The sequence below is a fragment of the Lynx rufus genome, unplaced genomic scaffold (genome assembly GCF_022079265.1).
Source record: "Lynx rufus isolate CCGP_SWC_20201006 ecotype Redwood Valley unplaced genomic scaffold, mLynRuf1.p SCAF_7, whole genome shotgun sequence".
Lineage (NCBI taxonomy): Eukaryota > Metazoa > Chordata > Mammalia > Carnivora > Felidae > Lynx > Lynx rufus.
This window is the reverse complement of record NW_025814889.1, coordinates 26,250,796-26,270,936: the sequence shown is the minus strand read 5'-3', so window position 1 is coordinate 26,270,936 and position 20,141 is coordinate 26,250,796. Positions and strand designations below refer to the sequence as shown.

The 20,141-nt window shown below is 35.9% G+C and overlaps 1 protein-coding gene across 6 annotated transcripts in view; it reads right to left on the bottom strand.

Moving 5' to 3' along the window:
* Positions 1–1,882: 1,882 nt before the first annotated feature.
* The window catches only part of WAC (WW domain containing adaptor with coiled-coil), an 86,294-nt gene continuing 68,035 nt past the window's right edge, over positions 1,883–20,141 (bottom strand). For all 6 annotated transcript variants that reach the window (XM_047066444.1, XM_047066445.1, XM_047066442.1 and 3 more), the window contains 7 exons: positions 13,827–14,072; positions 12,333–12,455; positions 11,261–11,409; positions 8,402–8,520; positions 6,724–6,910; positions 5,341–5,468; positions 1,883–3,342 (listed from right to left, as the gene is read on the bottom strand). In XM_047066444.1, coding sequence (XP_046922400.1) covers positions 3,273–3,342; positions 5,341–5,468; positions 6,724–6,910; positions 8,402–8,520; positions 11,261–11,409; positions 12,333–12,455; positions 13,827–14,072 — 1,022 coding nt within the window. In that variant the 3' untranslated portion in view covers positions 1,883–3,272. The remainder of the gene's footprint in view (positions 3,343–5,340; positions 5,469–6,723; positions 6,911–8,401; positions 8,521–11,260; positions 11,410–12,332; positions 12,456–13,826; positions 14,073–20,141) is intronic.

Below are 20,141 nucleotides of genomic sequence, written 5' to 3'. Positions count from 1 at the left end.
GATTAAGCTAAATTTTTCATCAAAATAGTGCGATTAAATTATATGGAAACTACTGAATCGTAGTAAAACTTTTGCAGTAATTTGGTATTTTCTTACTCAAATGCAAATTATGCATTCTAAGACTAAGACTTTCAAAAGACTGTTCTGAAATAACTGCACAATATAGTCAAAACATATTTATTACTTTAAGTGTCATTTTGTACACTTCAGTACAAATACAAGAATATAGCCATATATACAGGTATTGAAAAGAAATCCGTATATTCAAAACCCACATCTAAATACAGTAGCTTTAAGTCCTCAACTACAATAGTTCCGGTTTGCAGAATAAATTATTTTGTGCCCCCCCTTTGAAATAATCCCTTAAAGCTAGTTATGTTTAAACAATAGATTGTTGGAAATGGGATAACAATTCACTTTGCAAAGTTTTAAGCACCTCCTTTCCAAGGTTTCAGAAGTGTGAAATGTATATAAAATTGAGAAGATAAAACCATTCGTTTGGGTTATTAAAAGAAGCATCAGGTCTTTAAAAAGAGCTGAAGAATGGAGTTTTCAGTGTGCTTAAAATCTGGAGTCATAGTCCAAGGTTTGAAATGAAAAATTAGTCAAACTAGTCAAACAGAAAACAATGTAAAAGTAGGAAATCTGGTTCTTCAGGGTAAAGACTTCCTAACAGACTCGCCTTCACAAAATATGTTTTATTACGACACCAGTTTTTAAGGTTTGAATAGAAGACTGCTAATGTCCTTTTAAAATAAAAACCCTGAGGTTTCCTAGGGACTCTTTGCATTCTTATTTTCAAATTATCTGAGCCAAGGTGCCCATCAAAATGAGATACGTGTTCCAAGCCATGGCAACAGGCCGACTGTATGAAGAATCTTCTTGGGTATCATGCCTATCTTAAGAAATACTCCCTGGTTATCTCAAGAAGGTTTGTAGCTGGACACAATGTATTAAACGCAATGATTGAGATAATTTACTACAGAATAATAAGTGAATCAAATATTGTAAAAATATTTCCACAAAAATTTTAATTGTTTAAAAATTCACCAGGAAATTTCATATTAGGCATCTTCTCCTATATATATATATGTGAGCAATTCATTTAGGGATGTAAACATTTTTTCAAAGCAAATGAATAAGGTGACATAGATCCATAAACTATTAGCAAATAAAATTCCAATTTACCTTAAACCACAAGTCAAGTTGCCATCTGACCAGGAAACATTTGCCTACTACATCACAAACTGCTCACTTCTTTCCAGGAAAGATACAGGACTCCATCAGTGAAGAGTTCTCGCTTAACATTGCCCTTTGGAGTTTCATTTACATGCACTAATCAAGCCCAGCAAATGTTAACAATCTTACAGGTATGAACATTCCATGAGGATAGAATTTGACAGTCGTCTTTTCTTACATTTTTAAAAGGAAGCTCAAGTTACAACAACAACAACAAAAAATCAGTTTCCAGTAGAAGACTGTGATTCCTCTTAATTACACTGGAACATTTATGTGTTTTAGAAAGTATCATCCATACTATCACTTACAGTTTACTTTTTTAAAGTTTACTGAAAGGTTTGAGCATGATCTTCTATGCTTTAAATATGCTTGAAGCACAAGAGCAATTTTGGAATTTTCGTATCCCAGAATGCAACAACATGTCTAACATCACAAAATAAGCCCTTGGTGCTGGCAGTTCTGAAAGCACATAAATACATCTGCCTCAATAGGAAAAAAGTCTCTAAATCGGTTAAGATTTTTGAAATTGAAATTAAATTTTCTGCATACAGAAACCCTTGTGATTTGATAGAATACTGGCAGTGTCATGCTAAGGCCATGTGACCAATATTTTAGAAAAGAAAAAAAAAAAAAGCCAAGGTAATTTTATAGTAGCAATAGTTTCTTTTTTTATTTTAATATACTTTAGGAAACAATATACAAAGCTGAGCTTTCCCACCATTTCCAGGTAACAGAAGGAAGCTCCAATGACACAAATTTAGCGTTTTGTGATGGCTAAGAACAGCAGTCAGCACCAGACTTGAACAGTTAGCTACAACACAAACATCCTTCAAAATGAAATGTCATAATAGCAAGACAGGTTAAACCAGGGTTTATAACAAATGACAACCACTTGGGAAGTGACTTAATCATTCTTGTTGAATTTCTTAGTTCATTAAATATCTTATACACAATTTCCTGTTAATATGCTTTAAACAAAACCTCCCTTAAGGAATTATTTCAATTAAGTATAAATATTCAACAAGAATAGTTCTGATAAAGAATCCCCAGGTAGTTCAATTTCTAATATGCATTGACCGAAGGAAAAGAAAAATAACAATTTTTGTTTGTTTTAACATGTTTATTACAACAGATACAATTCACATCTGACTAGCTCTGTTTCCTCTTTCCCCTCCCACAACCATGTTCATTGGGCCATTTCTTTCTAGTTGAGCAATCAATGTACTTTCAGCACACATGCCCAGCAGTACTTTTAAGTCCATTCTTACAGGGTGCAAATGGATTTCAATAATTTATACAAACAAGTGGGTTATGCTCAATCACTGCAATTTTAAGCTACTGTACACGGGAATGAAAAGGTTATAGAAAAGTGCCATAGCAACAGTGCCTTAAGAAAGGAGAAAAAGAGGAGCCTTAAAAAAAATGGATAAAATCAGATCGAGGATTTCAGAGGGAAATGGAACACACTGAGGAAATGAAAAACATTTCTCTGCAAAACAAATGGAGAAGCACTGCTCTTGATCAGGTGCAAGTGTGGAAACAGTTGTTTCATGATATTTTGTACACTGCCCATATGGTTCAAAATCGTATCCTTAGACACAGATCGCCTGGCGCTTGCACTGAATTTTTGAAAATGCAAGATTTCTGAATGATAAATTAACCCCCCAAATTTTTTTTAAAAAAGCTAATTTTGCAGACAGGTTTACATGTAAAAGGCTAGGTATTTAGCCACCTCAGCATTGATTAGTTTTGGATGTCTAAGCTCTGTTACACATGGCTTCCCATGGCTTCACTCTACAAAACATATTTACAACGTGAAGAATACATCTACAAGAAATCTACATTTCAAGGGTTTTACAAATCAATCTTGTATCTTTCCCCTGAATTGACTCTCACAGACCCCATCCCCTTGTCATTTCCTTTGCCCAGCTTAACGGTCCAAAGTCTACTTAAATGCAGCTCAAAAATGTTAAGATCGGGCAATAGAGATTTACAGTTCCTGTACGCAAAACCATGTGCAATTATTCACATCTTCACACCATGAAGGAATTCTGATTTTTTAGCTTTTCGAGTTCCTTAATTTGTTGTCTCAAAAATAGTATCCTGAAAAATAAAAGAAGGCATTAGAACTCATGTAATTCATATAAATGTTACCAAAAACCAAATTTTTAACTACAGATATTATCTTAAAAAAAGATAAAATGAGTAACTGCAGTTCAGACTAAGTAATTAAATATGGGTTTGTTAACACAAAATGACCAGTGAGTATATGATACGTATTAAAGTATTACGATGACAAAAGTTAGAATGTTCCTAGTTTCCTAAAAATTCCAATTAATTTGAATATAAAGATAAACATTTTTTTTTTAAGTTTATTTTGAGAGCGAGAGTGCGAGCGTGTGTGCACGAGTGGGGGGTGGGCAGAAAGGGAGAATCCCAAGCAGGCTCTGCACTGTCAGCACAGAGCCTGATGCGGGGCTTGTACTCACGACCTGAGCGGAAACCAAGAGTTGGGTGCTTAACTGACTGAGCCAGCCAGGTCCCCCGATATTAAGACCGACTTATAAAATGTATTTGTTTACTGTATCATCAGAGACCCACACACAAAAGGCAGCGGAGATTAAATAGGAGATAAACTTAGACTGCATGACTTCTGGGCCACAATCCAGTAAGCCTAGAATTAACTAGGTGCAGGAGGCTAATCGTTTTGAAGAACAATTCCCAACATAGAGACCCATGAAAACGGAGCCACGTCACAGTCCAAGTGACACATATATTTAAAATAAATGTTAGTAAAACACCAACTCCACAGGCAACTAGATTTCCAGGAGCTTCGTGAAACTGTTCCCCTTCTGGCCCTCTCTTCTGTGAAGTGGGCCATTTACCGCCTGTAGCAGTGGATTAGGCACGATCGTTAAGAGGGACGGGCTGGTATTTACCCGTGTACACTCGTGTCAACAGTTGAGGCTGCAAGTTCCTACAAGTCAAACCGTTTATCTTACCAAGCCAAAATGAAGTCAAGCTTTGTGTCTATTAGAAGTACTTTCAGAGCAATCCTAGAGTACACAACTCTCAAGTGATACTCAAAATGTACCTCCAGATGCTTTAGTGACTGCAAGATGCGTTACTTTTCCAAGCTGAGGATAAACTCCAACTTAGTGTTTACTAAGTATCTGTGGTTTCATGTTAAGAGTAACTCTACCTATAAACCAGTGATTTACACAGACAGGATGTGAAGCCATTAAAAGTTTGTCCTTCATTCTGTAATCAGCATTTAAAAAATACCTATACTATTTATTGGGATGTAGGTATCCTTACTGGAGTATGATACTAGATTAAGAAATAGGAGACAGGAAGAGTTTAAGTGAAAACAATTCAGAAAATAGATATACTTGCTGGGACAACTACAGTCTTACTGTAATTCCCAAGGGATCCACAGATGATCCAAACACCATGTAAATAACGATTTGAAATTTCAGCTGCAACAAGCATCCTCAGAATCCCATGCTCAATTAAAGAAGAGACCCTTTGTAATCAGCTGCTGCCAACATTTCACTTTTAAAAAACAGTTTTATTTTTTAAAAATTCCTGTATACTTAACATGCAGTGTTTCAACATTTCACTTCTTTTTTCTTTTTTGAGAAAGAGAAAAAGCGTGCAAGCACAAGTCGGGGAGGGACAGAAAGAGGAGAGGGAGAATCTTAAGCGAGGTCCATGCTCAATGGGGAGCCCCATTGTGAAGCTTCATCTCACAACCATGGGGATCATGACCTGAGCCGAAATCAAGAGTCGAACGCTTAGCCAACTGAGCCACCCAGGCACACAAACATTTTATTTTTTTAAAACTTACTGTACCTTACAGAGTTCTAACATAAGGGGAAAAGAAGTCTATCGCAGCATTTACCATGGGTTAGAGAATTAAAATCTAGATGCCATTACCATTCACCAGGAATACTATTAAACTATAAAAATGCAGTTACAGTAGTACGGAACATGATATAGCAGAAGGAACTTTTAATATCAGAAGTGAGATGTGGTTTATATTCTTCACATGAAGATATACAACGCTCACACAAAAATGGATTTCAGTGAAAAACTTACCTTTGCTCTCGCAAAGTTGCTTGAATTTCACATACTCGGACTAAAGATCTTAAATTTTTTAATTCAGTACAAATTTCTGACATGTGAACACTTCCCATATTATGGGCTTCTTCTCGCAATCTTGATGCCTATAAAGAAATACAAATCGTGGAAAATATGTCACAATCACATACCAAAAAAACATCAAACTGCTGAGTAGAACTTTAAACCAAGATTACAAAATAAGCCTTTTATTTTTTTAAAAGTTTATTTTACTTATTGAGAGAGAAAGGGTGCGTGTGCAAGCAGGGCACAGGCAGAGAGAATCCCAAGCAGGCTCTCCATGTCGTGCTGCCACAGGCCTCGATCTCACAAAACCAGGAGATCATGACCTGAGCCAAAATCAAGAGTGGAACGCTTAACTGACTGAGCTACCCAGCCGCCCCTAATTCTTTTCCTTTAAATCCACACCTCTCGCTCTGCCCCTCCCCCACTTGTGCTCTCTCTCTTGAAAATAATCATTAAAAAAATAATAATAAAAATAAAATTGAATTGAATTAAATTAAAAAAAGAAATCCCATCGCTAATGGTGGAAAGAACTTTTCAAAGATTTCCCCTTCAACTGCTTGAGAAAACAGTATTTCCAATTTCAGTAATGCACAGCACTAGGATAGATCTCATGATTTGTGGTTAATAAAAGATGCTGAGTCAGCTAGAGTAAAGTTCAGGTGTAACACTGATAAAAGGGCCTCACTGTTTTCTTGTGTCATAAGACACACAACATTATCTCTGTGAACTGAGAGAAAATTTCAGACAGTCAGTAATCTGCTCAAAGGGAGAAGCCAGTGGCAGTTAACTGCACTGTCCAAAGGTCCCTCACTACAAAGCAAAACTGTTGCCTCACTTCTAGTTGCTAGTCTAGTGGAGAGAACGACGTAAGACTAACTATACGAACGGGTTCTAAATATCAGAGTGGCCAGCTGAGTGGAAAAAACACTATGGCTTTGATGTGAGCTCCATCATGATTTAACTGGGTGACCTTGATATAGAATTTATTTGGTCGTAAGGGACTCATTGGTAAAATGGGAAAAGCATTACCTGCAATGGTTAACAGTTTTGAGAAGTGGAGAAAATAAAGGACTCAGCACAGGTGCTAACTGCTGAGTATTTGATGACAGTAGCTGTAACAGTAATTATTTTAATAGGATAAAAAGTCACCTCATAAATACCCTATAGTTATTTATCAAATATTTTATAAAATGACTACAGACAATCTAATTAGAAATTAGTTATTTTAAAATGTAGCTTACATTCAGTGATTTGGATTAGATTTTCTAAAAGTAGAAGTTGTATTTTCGTCACTCACCCAAAGGTAAAACATCTTCTATGAATCATGTAACATACCTGCTTCTCTGCATGATCTGCAGGCCATCCTTGAACATGTTTTATGAGATTTTCATTGAAGTGTGCTGCTAGTGTAGGTGTTAATGAACATGTAGGTCGAGCAGATGAATTCTGTGGTACAACTGTTGCATTTGATGCATTACTACTAGAAGTATGATTTGGACCAGGTGATGGACTTCTCTGGCTACTGGAAGAGAAAACAAAGTTGAATGTGTAGTATGTTTAAAAAAGTAGGTATCCTAGAAAGTGTCAATACCTTCTATTAATTTAAAGATATCCAAATTCCTAAGAAAAATTTGTTATTTGAACATCAAATAAATAGAATTTAAAATCCAAACTGTATTTATATCGTGTATTCCTCTCCACACTTTAGGGGGGAAAAAGAGCCCTTTTAACACTAATGTCAGTTAAATTTAAACTACCACTGCTCTCTAAATTTGACAACAGAAACTGTTGATTTCGTATACCAGAGACACTAATAAGAATGTTAGAAACGGTCCAGTTTTAACCGTTGTAGATACAAGGAACAACTGAATATTCTATTTTACATACATGTAGATATGGAGGGGAAAAAAATCTATTGCCTTTGCTTAACATCAGAACGAAATACTGAATCAGAGGGTAGATAATGTGAAGCAAAATACAGGCATTTTATTGGAGAGCAATGAAGGAGTTTAGTGGCAAAATAAGACCAAAAAAGTAACACTCTGAGATTGGTTATCTTCTTTTAAAACTGTATGGTTTGGGCTAGGGTTTGGGGATATGGTGGTGAGAACCAAAAATTTAATCACCCAAGTTGATTTCCTACCTGCTTCACCAGACTTGGCTCTGAATGAATTTCAGTTATTTCCAAAAACTAAATCTCCCAAAGGATGAAGAGTTTTCATCACTGAGGATATTTAAAATAATACTGCCGCCTCTAAAGACAATTTAAAAGAAGAGTTTCCCAAAAATGTTCTGAGCAATGGCAACATTGCTGGAGTAAGAAGACAGCTTCCCAAGGTGATTATTTTGAAGGGAACAACTCTCATTTGGATGTATAAGTTCTGAAATGCTTGTTTAGAAAACAACAATAAAAACAACAGTTGAATTATTTTGCCACCTCATAGCAAGAAATAAAAATAGGAAAATCAATCAAATGAAAATCATTTAAAGTTGTATTTGTTAATTAACAAAGAAAGTGACAACACAACACAGCCCTATCTGACAAGCAATCCACATAGGGGTCAGAGTTAAAGCTATCAGGAAAACCTGACACAGACCAGCTGGGAAATAAATACTGGCCCAAGTCTTAGATGTAACATTTTTGGCTTCGTCAATACACTCAAAATCTAAAACTGCTATGAGGTTAAAAATGATGTCATTTCCAACAAGTAAAGTATTATACACTCATGTGCCCTCTTTATACAAGTATCACATATTGTTAATCCCATCATATTCCACTAAGTAAAATTCTAAAGAAAGGAATCACTTTCTTCAAGAATAACCCAGCTTCACTACTAGAGATAAATCACCTAGTTGTAATAAGATTTCCCTTTATAAATCTTATAATGCACAAAACAAAGGCTATCCATGGATTCTTCCAAGATCAAGTTCTGTTACACATATATATTTATAATATTCAAACAATGCAGCATGCAATATTAAGGAAAAAATGTTTCAACACCTATCAACTTACTTTGAGCGCTGAAGACTTCGAGGAGAGACAGGTTCATGACCTTGCTGCTTGTCAGCAGTTACAGGCTGCTGTGTGGCCGATTGTGAAACCGGTCCTTGCTTAACTACTGGAGTACTAACCTGAAATGTCAAAATCTGGTGAGATATCCTTCTATCACATAAGACAAATACCATGGAAACTAAATAAAAGCAAAAGTACTATCAATGAAAAGTACCTATTATTTCTATTCTTTAGTAATTTAAGGTAACACAAACTGTCCTAATTCTGTTTCATAATAAAATTAGTATTAGCGATACAGACATATTTAATAGTATAAATCATGGTAATTTAAGGCCCCCAAATCCACACACCCCTCCAAATCTGGTTGAAAAATCTTAAACTGTGAAAAATCTAGAGATTTAAAGAAGTGAAATCAAGTAAGTTCCCCAAGTTCATGTAGTTAGAAGACAGTCAAGTTTTGAGACTAGGATCTAATTTCTTCATAAAACGGCCCAAGGCCGTTAAGACTACTTTCTGGGTGCCTGGGGGTTCATTTGGTTTAGTGTCCTACTTCGGCTCAGGTCATGATCTTGTAGTTCGTCAGTTCGAGTCCCGCATCGGGCTCTGTGCTGACAGCTCGGAGCCTGGAGCCTCCTTTGGATTCTGTCTCCCCCGCTCTCTCTCTCTGCTCCTTCCCCCTCTTCTCTCTCAAAAATAAATAAACATTTAAAAAAATTATTTAAAAAAAGACTACTTTCTTAGCACAACAGTCTAAGAAACTAGTTCTCCTAATGTTGTGCCTACTGTTGTGGAAAGTTTTCTTTCCAATATGCTAAAATAGCTTTTCTGATTTACTGTTACTTATAGATCAAGAAAAATTAATGTTAACACATCACATAAATACAGCTGGCTCAAATTTCAACGACATGTGCAGAGAATGTATAGATTGGCCTATATATTAGTATAGGTACGGCCCATGCAAAATTCAACTGGAGTGGTCTTCAAAGAGATGTTACCCTGTAGAGGTGGAACAAGAAGAGGTCCATAATTGTCAGTGGTGATACATATACTAGGCAGGTTCAGATGCCACTGAGAGGGAAAACAAGTAGTTTTAAACATAAGCCCCAAATTAAGGCGCAAAGGCAACAACAGCCATTTGTGATTAAGTCACATCCTCCGACAGCAGTTATTTTTTTCTTTTCTTTTTTTGATTAATTTTCTCCAAAACAAATCTGCGGATAGCCTGGTAAACTTCTGAATGTAAAAGAACATGTCCTTTTATAAAGACCATTTTTAGAAGATCTATAGAATACCAAATGTCCACTTAAAAAAAAAAAAAAACCTTGAAAAAGTTTTTTTTTTTAAATTTTGTTTTAACGTTTATTTTTGAGAGCGAGCGAGAGAGAGCGAGAGAGAGCGAGCGAGAGAGAGAGAGAGAGAGAGAGAGAGCGCGCACGCAGGGGAGGGTCAGAGAGAAAGGGACACACAGAATCTGAACTCATGAACCGGGAGATCATGACCCGAGCTGAAGTCGACCGTTTAACCAACTGAGCCACCCAGGCACCCCGAAAAAGTTTTTGAATGCAAAAAATTGATAGCCATATGCTTAAGGGATTTGAAATGCTAATTTTATAACTGACTATAAAACTAACACTACCACTTACTTCCCTTTCAGTCATCATTTATTATACTCTTAAGACACCACCCTGAAGTTAAATTTTAAGCTCTAAGGATAAGGCCTAAGAATAAGGTCTCTTTAGCAGAAACTCACAATTCTCCCATCAAAATACAGGCAAACAATAAGAAACTGCACAATAAACTAACAAGTTTAAGTCAGAATTTTAAAAACTCAATCCACATTGACCTTAAAACATGCATAAAGGACTGAAAAAGGAAGGGATAAGCCAACAGGAAGACCTAAGCTGGCCTACCAACAATTTCAAGTTATGGATCAAGGCACTTTTATTTTTAGGCTTCTGCTTATGATTTTATTTCAGTAAAAAATTCCTTGGCATCAAGGACTGAAACAGCCCAGTTTTTACAACAACTAAAAAGAATTTCCTAAATTTACCATTAAGAAAAAACAAATGCAATTTGTACATACCAACTTCCAAATCTCTTAATGTGTTGCTGGTAGTAGGACTACAAAGCCAAGAATGAGCATGGACTGGGATTTACTTATGAATCTGTAGGCAAGACTCAAATGATGTAGTACAAAATTGGGGTGCAGCACTGTTGTTGTTAAATATATTCCAAAAGGAACAGACCGGCAACTTTCTAACTGTGCCCTGAGGAGCCATCTAGAGAAGATTTCTCCTGGACAAACACAGGCAGTATAGCTTAGTAAAATGGGTTCTGTGTTCAGAAAGACCTAGGTCTCAAATTCTGAGTCCATCACAAAAAACTAGATTTAACTGAAGGCTTAGTTTTCTTATCTATTAAATGAAGCAAACAGTCGTTGATTCTCATGTGACGTTAAATATATACGTTAAAGGCATCAGCACAGAAACAGACTCATCTCTGAAATAAAAGCATGGGGTAGGAGGAGTCACTGGAAAACATGTTCTCTCCTACCTTTTAAACAATTCTACAAACATTAAGACAATTAGCATATGCTTCTTTATCCCACTCTCCAGGTCAGAAATCCCAAAGCGAGTAAGAGAACAGAATCAGTGTGTAAAGAGGAAGCACAGATGAAATTCCCTTATCTAGCCCTCAGTTTACCAAGTCTAACCTGCATCTATTCTCACCCCTCATTCATTCCACCACTGCCTACATTCTCAAAGAGAGCTTTTTTGACCCTGCAGATTCTAAAACATTAAGTTGGTTTTTCTAAAAGTGAGTGGTTTCTTTTCCAAATTTCCCTCAAAAGCGACATACCTTTGGCTGTGATGAAACAGGAGGAGTACTAATCAAAGGTTTGATAGGGACTGTGTTAGTTTGAGGTGTGCTTATTCTTGGAGACACATACGATCTTGGGGATGATGCATCAGAAGTTAAAGACATTGGAGACTGATTAGATGGCTGGGCTGTAAAAAAGTGAAGCAATTAATTTCAAAGAAACCAAAACCTCTGTAATGTATGTGAAGAGGTCTTTCCATCTCTTCACAGGCCCCCTGCCCCGCAAAGAGAACACTTAACACTTATCCGAGAAAGTCAAGAACCTGAAGTACTCACTGGGGCCACATGGACTACATTAGCCGTGGATTAGACAGGCACACCTAATGTGTGCCTCCCCTAACCCCTTTCTTAGGCTGGAGCAAGAAGGTAAGCCTGAACCTGTTCTTACATGGGAAGGCACCCTCACCATCCTTATTTCCTCTTTCTTATTCTACACGTAAGCCTGGTTATCCCCCTGTATCTCCTGCTTCATGAGGCTAACCAGAGGAATAGAAGTCTTTTCACTATTACATTTCAATTTCAGAACAAGTATTCCTGCTCAGTTTATCAATTTTTTGAACTGGGGCCGGGGGACAAGTCAAAGTGACCCTTTCACTTCTCTTTTTCCCTATGTATGTCCCTCTCCATTGAATACCTCCACAGAGAAGAGAAATGGCTGATTCAAGACAAGACTTGAGCATTTCTGTATCCTCTGGTCAAAAACCATCTACCATCAAAGCTGAAACCAAACGTCAACTCTTAAAATACATTCAATGTCTCACAAAGATTGAGGGCATCAGTTTACATTTAGCTTTGGAGTAAAATATTTCACTGGCAACTTAAATTCTGAATTAAATATATATTACAGGTTTAATGGCAATACTGCAAAACAAATGTCAAAGCTTGCCTCATCTCAGAAAGAATCAGTAAGTAAAAATACTGTATATACTGGTGTTAAAAAAAACCCAAATCATTATTATAGCTAACTTCTTCAAAGACTAAAGAAAAATTTGCTATGAAACCCTCCTCCAAGTTAATATGCAATTCTCGTGATACCTAAGAATATGAATACCTTGTGTAGAGAGCTGAGCAGCTTGAGAAATCAAAGAAGTTATGTTGAAAGCAGATGGTCCAGCAGTAAGAAACTTATGAATTATAGACTGCAATGAGGCTTGTGTCACAGCTGCTGTAAGAACTAAAAACATATTATACCTTAAATTAAAATAAAAACACAGAAGCATTTATGGCATTAGTAGTAACTTGAAAACTCAAAAGAACCCACAGAAAACTACAGTGTTTCAAACTTAGAACTCTAGAAGATAGGAGTAATAAAATGGATCTAGAAATGTGAAATGACAAGACAGAGGAAAAGAAACTTAATCAGTTTATAGCAAAGGAAAACAGTAGTTTCCTTCACACTAAAATTTAGGTGTTCAGTTAAAGAAACTCCTCCAAGACTTGATAAAAACAGTAAAGCATGTTCCCGGGAATTTGATTATATAACCAGAAACCTATTCATCCACTGCTAAAGTGCTCAGTATGTTACTTGGAATTAACTGGATAAATAAATGGTAGCTATTTCATGCAAATGCTTTATTAGACAAGCTGACCATTCAAATCCTGCACTGATACGCCCTCCAACAATCTTTTAAAGGCAGACATTAAAAAGCTAGGTAATTTAGGAATACCATGTATTTTCGACATACAAGATTTTTTATTGTTGGCATTTTTTTACGCTATCATTTCTTCAAACTGTTGAAAAGCCCCACAATCCCTAATAACAAAGTTACCTATCACACAATAAAATCAAAATACAGAAAAGTACAATAAAGACAGAAGATTATTGACCAACTAGCCTGAAATAGCTATATGTTTAAAATAAAGGAAGAAAATAACCACTTAACACCACTACTAAATATATTCTGGGACCACAATGGACACAAGTCAAAATTGACTATTCTAAACAGAAAATTTTGCAATGCCTTTAGGACTGTTTGAATGGTTTGTGAATTAACACTACATCCATTTTTATTCAGACTTCTTTGAGGTGACTACCTAAATACTTTAAGTAGCATGCTGACAAGCAAAGTTGGAATACTGCAATTAACTAAAAAACAAGAAAAATGTTATTTCTCACCTCAAATTTTTTTCAAGTATTATAAGAAACTACCTGAATTCCTACTTTTATTAATTAGCTTAATATCCCAAATAATGTACTCCTATACAAGAGGTTTTTTTGAAATTCAAGAATTTTTTTGAAATTCTAGAATTCAAGTATTTTCATATCAGCTTTTGGAAATGCTGTTTTTACTTAAAAAAAAAAAAAACTCACCATACACATTACGCAAACACAGAACAGCTCATCTCCACCAACTACCAGCTACACAGCAAGTCTTAAATAATATACAGAAAAAATCCAAATATTGCTAATGCAATTACAATACCAAAGGTCTTGGATTATGGGGGGTATATAAATCCTAGCAAATGAAGTTCAAATGTGAATTTCAAAATGAAACAAAGACCAATGCAAATGAATTTTTAAAAAGTTTTGACTATGAAAATTTACCTTCATTTATTTTGGATATGTCCACATTAGAATTATTAAGTTGCAGTGTGGCTTGCAAAGCAGGAAGCAACTGTCTAAGAAGGTTTGGGTCCTGGAGTAATGGAGGTATTGGGGACTGTGGAACAGGAGAAACTGGGATTGCTGAAGCTGATGTTGGAGGTGCAGACGTGGGATTCAGTCCAGAGGCAGAAGATGTGGAAGGAGTTGTGCAAGAATGTGATACAGATTTGTCTCCTGGCGTAGACTCTGGGTAAAAAGGAGATAACAAGGCTGAAAAAAGTTACTTGAATAGAGAAAACTGGAACCGACAGCAAAAAAACAACTTTCCTGCGTCAAACACCTAACTCAAGTAACCTCATTTAATCTTTCCAAGGTAGCACACAGGGGGCTCAGTAAATATTTGACTGATTAGAATAATGAGGGAGGGCATTTTTATATCCCAACTTCATAGGTGAGAAAACTAAAAAAGAGAGATTATGGAACTTGCTTGAAATCACAACACCTGGTATAAAGCAGTGATTCAACCACATTTATGTCTGATTCTGAAAGTACCATGCTGTTTACTGGTAATGCTGTTTCAAAGAGTTATGAATTAACTACACCGTTAAATAAGCTTCCATTAGGATAAGTGGACAACATAATTCTCCTGAACTTAATTTAAGATGAAAATGTTTATGACCACAGTAACAACCCTCCTAATAAACACAATGGCCTGAATACAAATCAAGATTGGCACCATGATGAGCACCTCCAGAATAGGGGAAGGACAGATGAATGAGGAGACTCCCTACTTTGAACTTTTATACTTAACAATTGAGTTTTACGATTACATACTTTTATAATATATAAGGCAACTAGCTATTTCTAAACTGTGGGCAATAAAAAGGATCCCAGTACACTATATTCAGTATTTAAAAATAAACACACACACAAAAAATAAAACATTCATGGAAAATTATCATCATTTGAAAGCAGTCCATGCAAATTATGTATATAGATTCAACGTAATTGCAGTCAAAACCCCAATAGCATTTTTAGCAGCATTTGACAAGCTGATTCTATTAACTTACTTAAAAAAGACAAGGGGTGGTACAGCCACAAAATTCGTGAAGAAAAAGAACACAGCTAGTGAGATGTGTCTTGCCAGTATAAAAACTTACATTTAAAACAAAACCAATTTAAGGAAGATCAAGCTTCTGTATACATATTTAAGTTTTTAGAACTAGTAAAGGAAAACAGGAAAGTATCTTTGAGATTTAGATACAGAAAATTACAAAAAACAAACCAATTACATTCAAAGTATTGATAACCGAAGTACTTTACCTAGAAATCAAGAAAGAAACCACATGATAGAAAAATGAACAGAAGACCTGAAATAAAAAGACATTTCACAGAAGGCACTTGAATGGCTTTAGAAAACACGGGGTAATCAACTTCACTGATATTCAGGAAAATGCAAATCAACAGGATATCCTTTTATGCTTACCAGATTGACAAAAATTTGAAAATCTGACAATATCAAATGTTGAAAAGGAGTAACAGGAACATTTCTGATGCACACTAAATTGATGTACCCACACTGCAGAATAATTGGGAATTATCTAGGAAATGTGGAGATGCACACACTTGATGACTCAAGTAATTCCCTTTAGGTAGAATACCCTTAAGAGAAACTAATGTATGTAAATTGGGAGAAATATTCAACAATATTTATAATAGTACTATGCTTGTTTTCATTTTAGCACAAAACTAGAAATAAACTAAATGTCTACCAACACAAAGATGAACATAAACTATTTTCATATCATGGAATTTTACTAATACAGTAACTTTAATGGACGAAAAAATGAGTTAGAGGACATCTGGGTAAAAAACATTAAGACTCAACTATTCAAGATATTCAGACACGCTCTTACAATACTGGCCTAAAGACTAAATATGAAGATTTGCTTAAGTATCTTTAGTTTCCCATACACACCCACTTCTTGAAGATGATTTTCAAGCTCATATATACATTGTACAACCCAAATTAAGACTATTACGAGGCATAAAAGTTTCAGGAATATTACACTGCTACCTAGTAACTGTAAATCCTCATTTCCAATTCTTAGAACTAAACATTCTTTAATCTTCACGTCCCCAAAGAAGCTGGGAATTACTAGCAAACTTACTGAAAAGGGACTCCTCTATCAGCCTTTTTACACCACCACTGTACTAGTAAAACACAACCAGGGGCAATAGCTCTCTCAAGTATGGACCTCATAGCTGCTATAAATACATTTCAAGGCTATGCTGATCAACTACGACCAATTCATAAAGTATAAGACATTTTAATTTTTGTAAGGCACACATTCTAAAGGAGGGTTATTAAGCCTAGCAGACCGCTTATCATGGCTAACCCTGCTGTTCTGGATTCACAAATATACAGAAACTTGAATGAAGTAAGGTTTTCTCTGTGAAAACATGCTGTCAGTTATTACATTTTCTGGGGTAAAGACTATAGTAACAGTTTTCTCCAGATCATATTCCACAAGGGTCAGCTTAGTCAACATATTGCTGAGGGGCAAATTTTTTTTTTTTAAGTTTGAGAGAGAGGGCCCATGAACAAGCACATGTGAGAGCGTGGGAGGCACAGAAAGAGAGGGGAGAGAGAATCCCAAGCAGACTCCAGGTCATTAGGGAGCCCAACAAGGGGCAGGATCTCACAACCCTGAGATCATGACCTGAGCTGCAATCTAGAGTAGGATCTTAAACCAACTAAGCCACCCAGGTACACCCCCTTAGGGCCATTCCTGGTTAATGTTTAAAGAATGCTTTTAATGTTTATTTGTTTTTGAGAAAGAGAGAGAGAGACACAAGGAGAGGCAGACACAGAATCCGAAGCAGGCTCCAGGCTCTGAGCTGTCAGCACAGAGCCTAAGGCGGGGCTCGAACTCGTGAACAGTGATATAATGACTAAAGAAGGTAAAAACGGTCTCCAACTGTATTTTGATGCTGTTAAATCTATCCAGACTTTAAAAAAATCAACACAACTTAAAAACTTTTCAGTGTTACCCTTTAATCCAAGAAAAGGAAACATTCCCAAGATAGAAAACTAATACACATCACTATAAAGAAATAAAGTAACAAAACCTAAATATCCTTACCTCCTAGTTTTAATGTTTATTTACCATAAGAATAAATTTCTTTTGAAGTTTTGTGGAAGATTACTGATGAGCAGTATAAAACTAGCTGGTACTACTAAATACCTATGAGACCCTTAAACAAGTAACATCTTGATCGAAAAGGCCAGGATTTTTCTATTAAAAGGTTTTTGAATATTAGTTTTCAACAAAATGCTGATCAGAATCATCTATAAAGCTGAAACAAAATTAAAACAAAACAAAACAAAACAAAACAAAACAAAAACCTAGATACTTGGACTCCACTCCTACTGAACCTGGGGAGGCCCGAGCATATGTTGAACTTGTGAGAATTCTATGGGTGATTCTGACATCCTTGCTGATTTTGAAAAAATAGATTAGAGAACTTCCGAGGTTCCTTTTAACTTTAAAAACCAAAGGAAACATAAGCAAAACAAAATAAAAAAAGCATAGCACAAACATATAGGAGTGAATAGAGTTAAGGATAAGATGCAAGACAGGGAAACTAAATCTTTTTTTTTCAAGGCAGGTCTTCAGTATACGATTGTTTTTTTTAATTGAAGTATAATTGACATACAATACTGTATTAGTTTCGGGTGTTCAACAATCTTTATCCATATATATTGTGAAATGATCACATTATTTTTCTTGTGATGAGAACTTTCAAGATTGATTGTCTTGGCAACTTTCAAATATGCACAACTTTCAAATATTAACTGTATTAATAACTATAGTTGCCATGCTACACATTATTGTCCCCATGCTTCCATTTTATAACTGGAAGTTTATACCTTTTGACTTCCTTTACTCATTTCCCCCCTGGCAACCACCAATCTGGTCTCTGTATCTATAAGCTTGGTTTTATATTTTTAGATTCCTCATATAAATATTTCCATGCTATTTTAAATAATAGCTCCACCCTAAGACACATACCCATACAAACGCCCTTCCAAAGCATGTTACGTTATACATTTAAAATATCAGTTGCCTCAATCTACATGTATAACTGAAAATAATGGAGCTTATTAATATAAATATGCTACCCCAAAAGGCAGTCTTAGTTTTATCATTAAAATATCACAAAAGGTGGGGCGCCTGGGTGGCTCAGTCGGTTGAGCGTCCGACTTCAGCTCAGGTCATGATCTTGTGGTTCGTGAGTTTGGGCCCCACGTCGGGCTCTGTGCTAACAGCTCAGAGCCTGGAGCCTGCTTCTGACTCTGTGTCTCCCTCTCTCTCTGCTCCTCCCCCACTCGTGCTCTGTCTCTCTCTCTCTCTAAAATAAACATTAAAAAAAATTTTTTTAAATATCACAAAAGGTATTGGTTGGGTACCTTTCCTCTGAGTTCTGACTGTCCTAACACAGATCTATCATATTACTCAGCATCTTCTATTATATAGTTTATTATCTTTATGTTTCCCTCCTATTAGAACTTGAACTCCTTCAAGAGAGGAATTTTGTTGTATTTACCTCTGTAGCCCTGGTACAAAAATAGGACTTGGCAACAAGATGGCATCAACAAGTATTTGTTGAATGGGTGCCTGATTCTGTCATTAAGGCCCAGGTCCACATACATGTGCTCTCCCTCTCCCTCTTAACCTCTAGGTGTAGAACTTATGATAATGGGGTGGAAAGCCTAAGGTCTCCAAATAGCCAATTAACGGCTTACTTTATGCTATTTTCAAAACAGGGATTAACAGTATACAGTCTTAGAGATAAATTTAACTTATTTAAACTTATTTTAAATAATCTTACATTCGGGCACCAGGCCGGCTCAGTCGTTAAGCATCGGACTTCGGTTCAGGTCATGATCTCACAGTTCATGAGTTTGAGTCCCACATGGTGTGAGCTCATGTTCCCCTTCAGGTAGAAGGAACACAAGCCCCACTTCTCTTTCTCTCTCTGTCTCCCTCTGCCCCTCCTGGGATTCTCTCTCTCTCTCGTGCGCACTCTCTCTGTGTCTCTCAAAAATATCTTATACTCAATCTCTTTTTTAAAAAAATATAAGAAAGGAAACGAAACTATTTGGAACAGTCACCAAATATAGTTTTTTCTATATAGACGTGTAATTTTCTTAAGTTTTATTTAAGTAATCTCTACACCTCATTTAGGGCTTGAACTTACAACCCTGAGATCAAGAATTGCAAGCTCTTCCAACTGAGCCAGCCAGGTGCCCTCAGGTATTTAATTGTAATTAACATTTCTATGAGACCTTTTAATCTGGAATCTAATCTGTTAGGAAGTAAGGCTGATATACTTAATAACATGCTCATTACAAGTGTGTATCAAACATAAATAAAAACTATTTTGCATTACAAAGCCATTCCTATAGGCTTTCACTTTTAAAGAATATCAGCCTCTAGTCTCATTCCTTTAAAAGCAAACTTTCCCAAGCATTCAAACCAACCTAGGTTCCTTTGAGCGTTTTTTTAGTCTCTTCCCAAAGCTGTTTTAAACTTAAATAAATTAAGTCACTTTCCCATCTGATATTTCTATGATTTACAGATCTCTAACCAATTATTCACTTTAATATGAGCCTTAAAATAAGTATGTTATCCTCTGATTTTAACTTCTGTATATATGCATTGACAAAACCTTTTTCTTTCCCTTTATGCCTGTAACTATGAATTATTCATTTATATTTCCAACGCTTACCAGTAGGGGGCGAAACCTACTAAAGACTAAACTGCACATACAAATCACACAGAAATCTGTTACTACACTCTGAGTTAAGGTTAAAAGTAACATTCACCTCTTCTAATTCTAGGCACCCATTCAAAATATCCAAGAGCATAAACCAAAGTCAAAATCTATTTCTGACCTACATTTTTCTGGTATGCCAAGTAATTCCTTTTTGAACTACACAGTAAGATCTAAACAGATACAGCACTTAAACAGTAAAAGGTAGTATATTGCATTTCTAAACATTAATCTCCTATGATGTCTGGACAGTTGCTGTAATGCCACTCCACCAGGACATGCGAACAAGCACAAACCACCGATGCAACAAGGGCAGTCTGTTTTGTCCTATTTTGTAGTAGTGGTGTGACACTGAAAATTACAACATGGAGAAGTTGCAAAGGAAACAAAGTATTCAAGCGTAGTAGAATAAGAAAACAAAACAAAACTGTAAAGTAGCTTGTTGACAGCAATATAATCTGTGACTTTCATTTA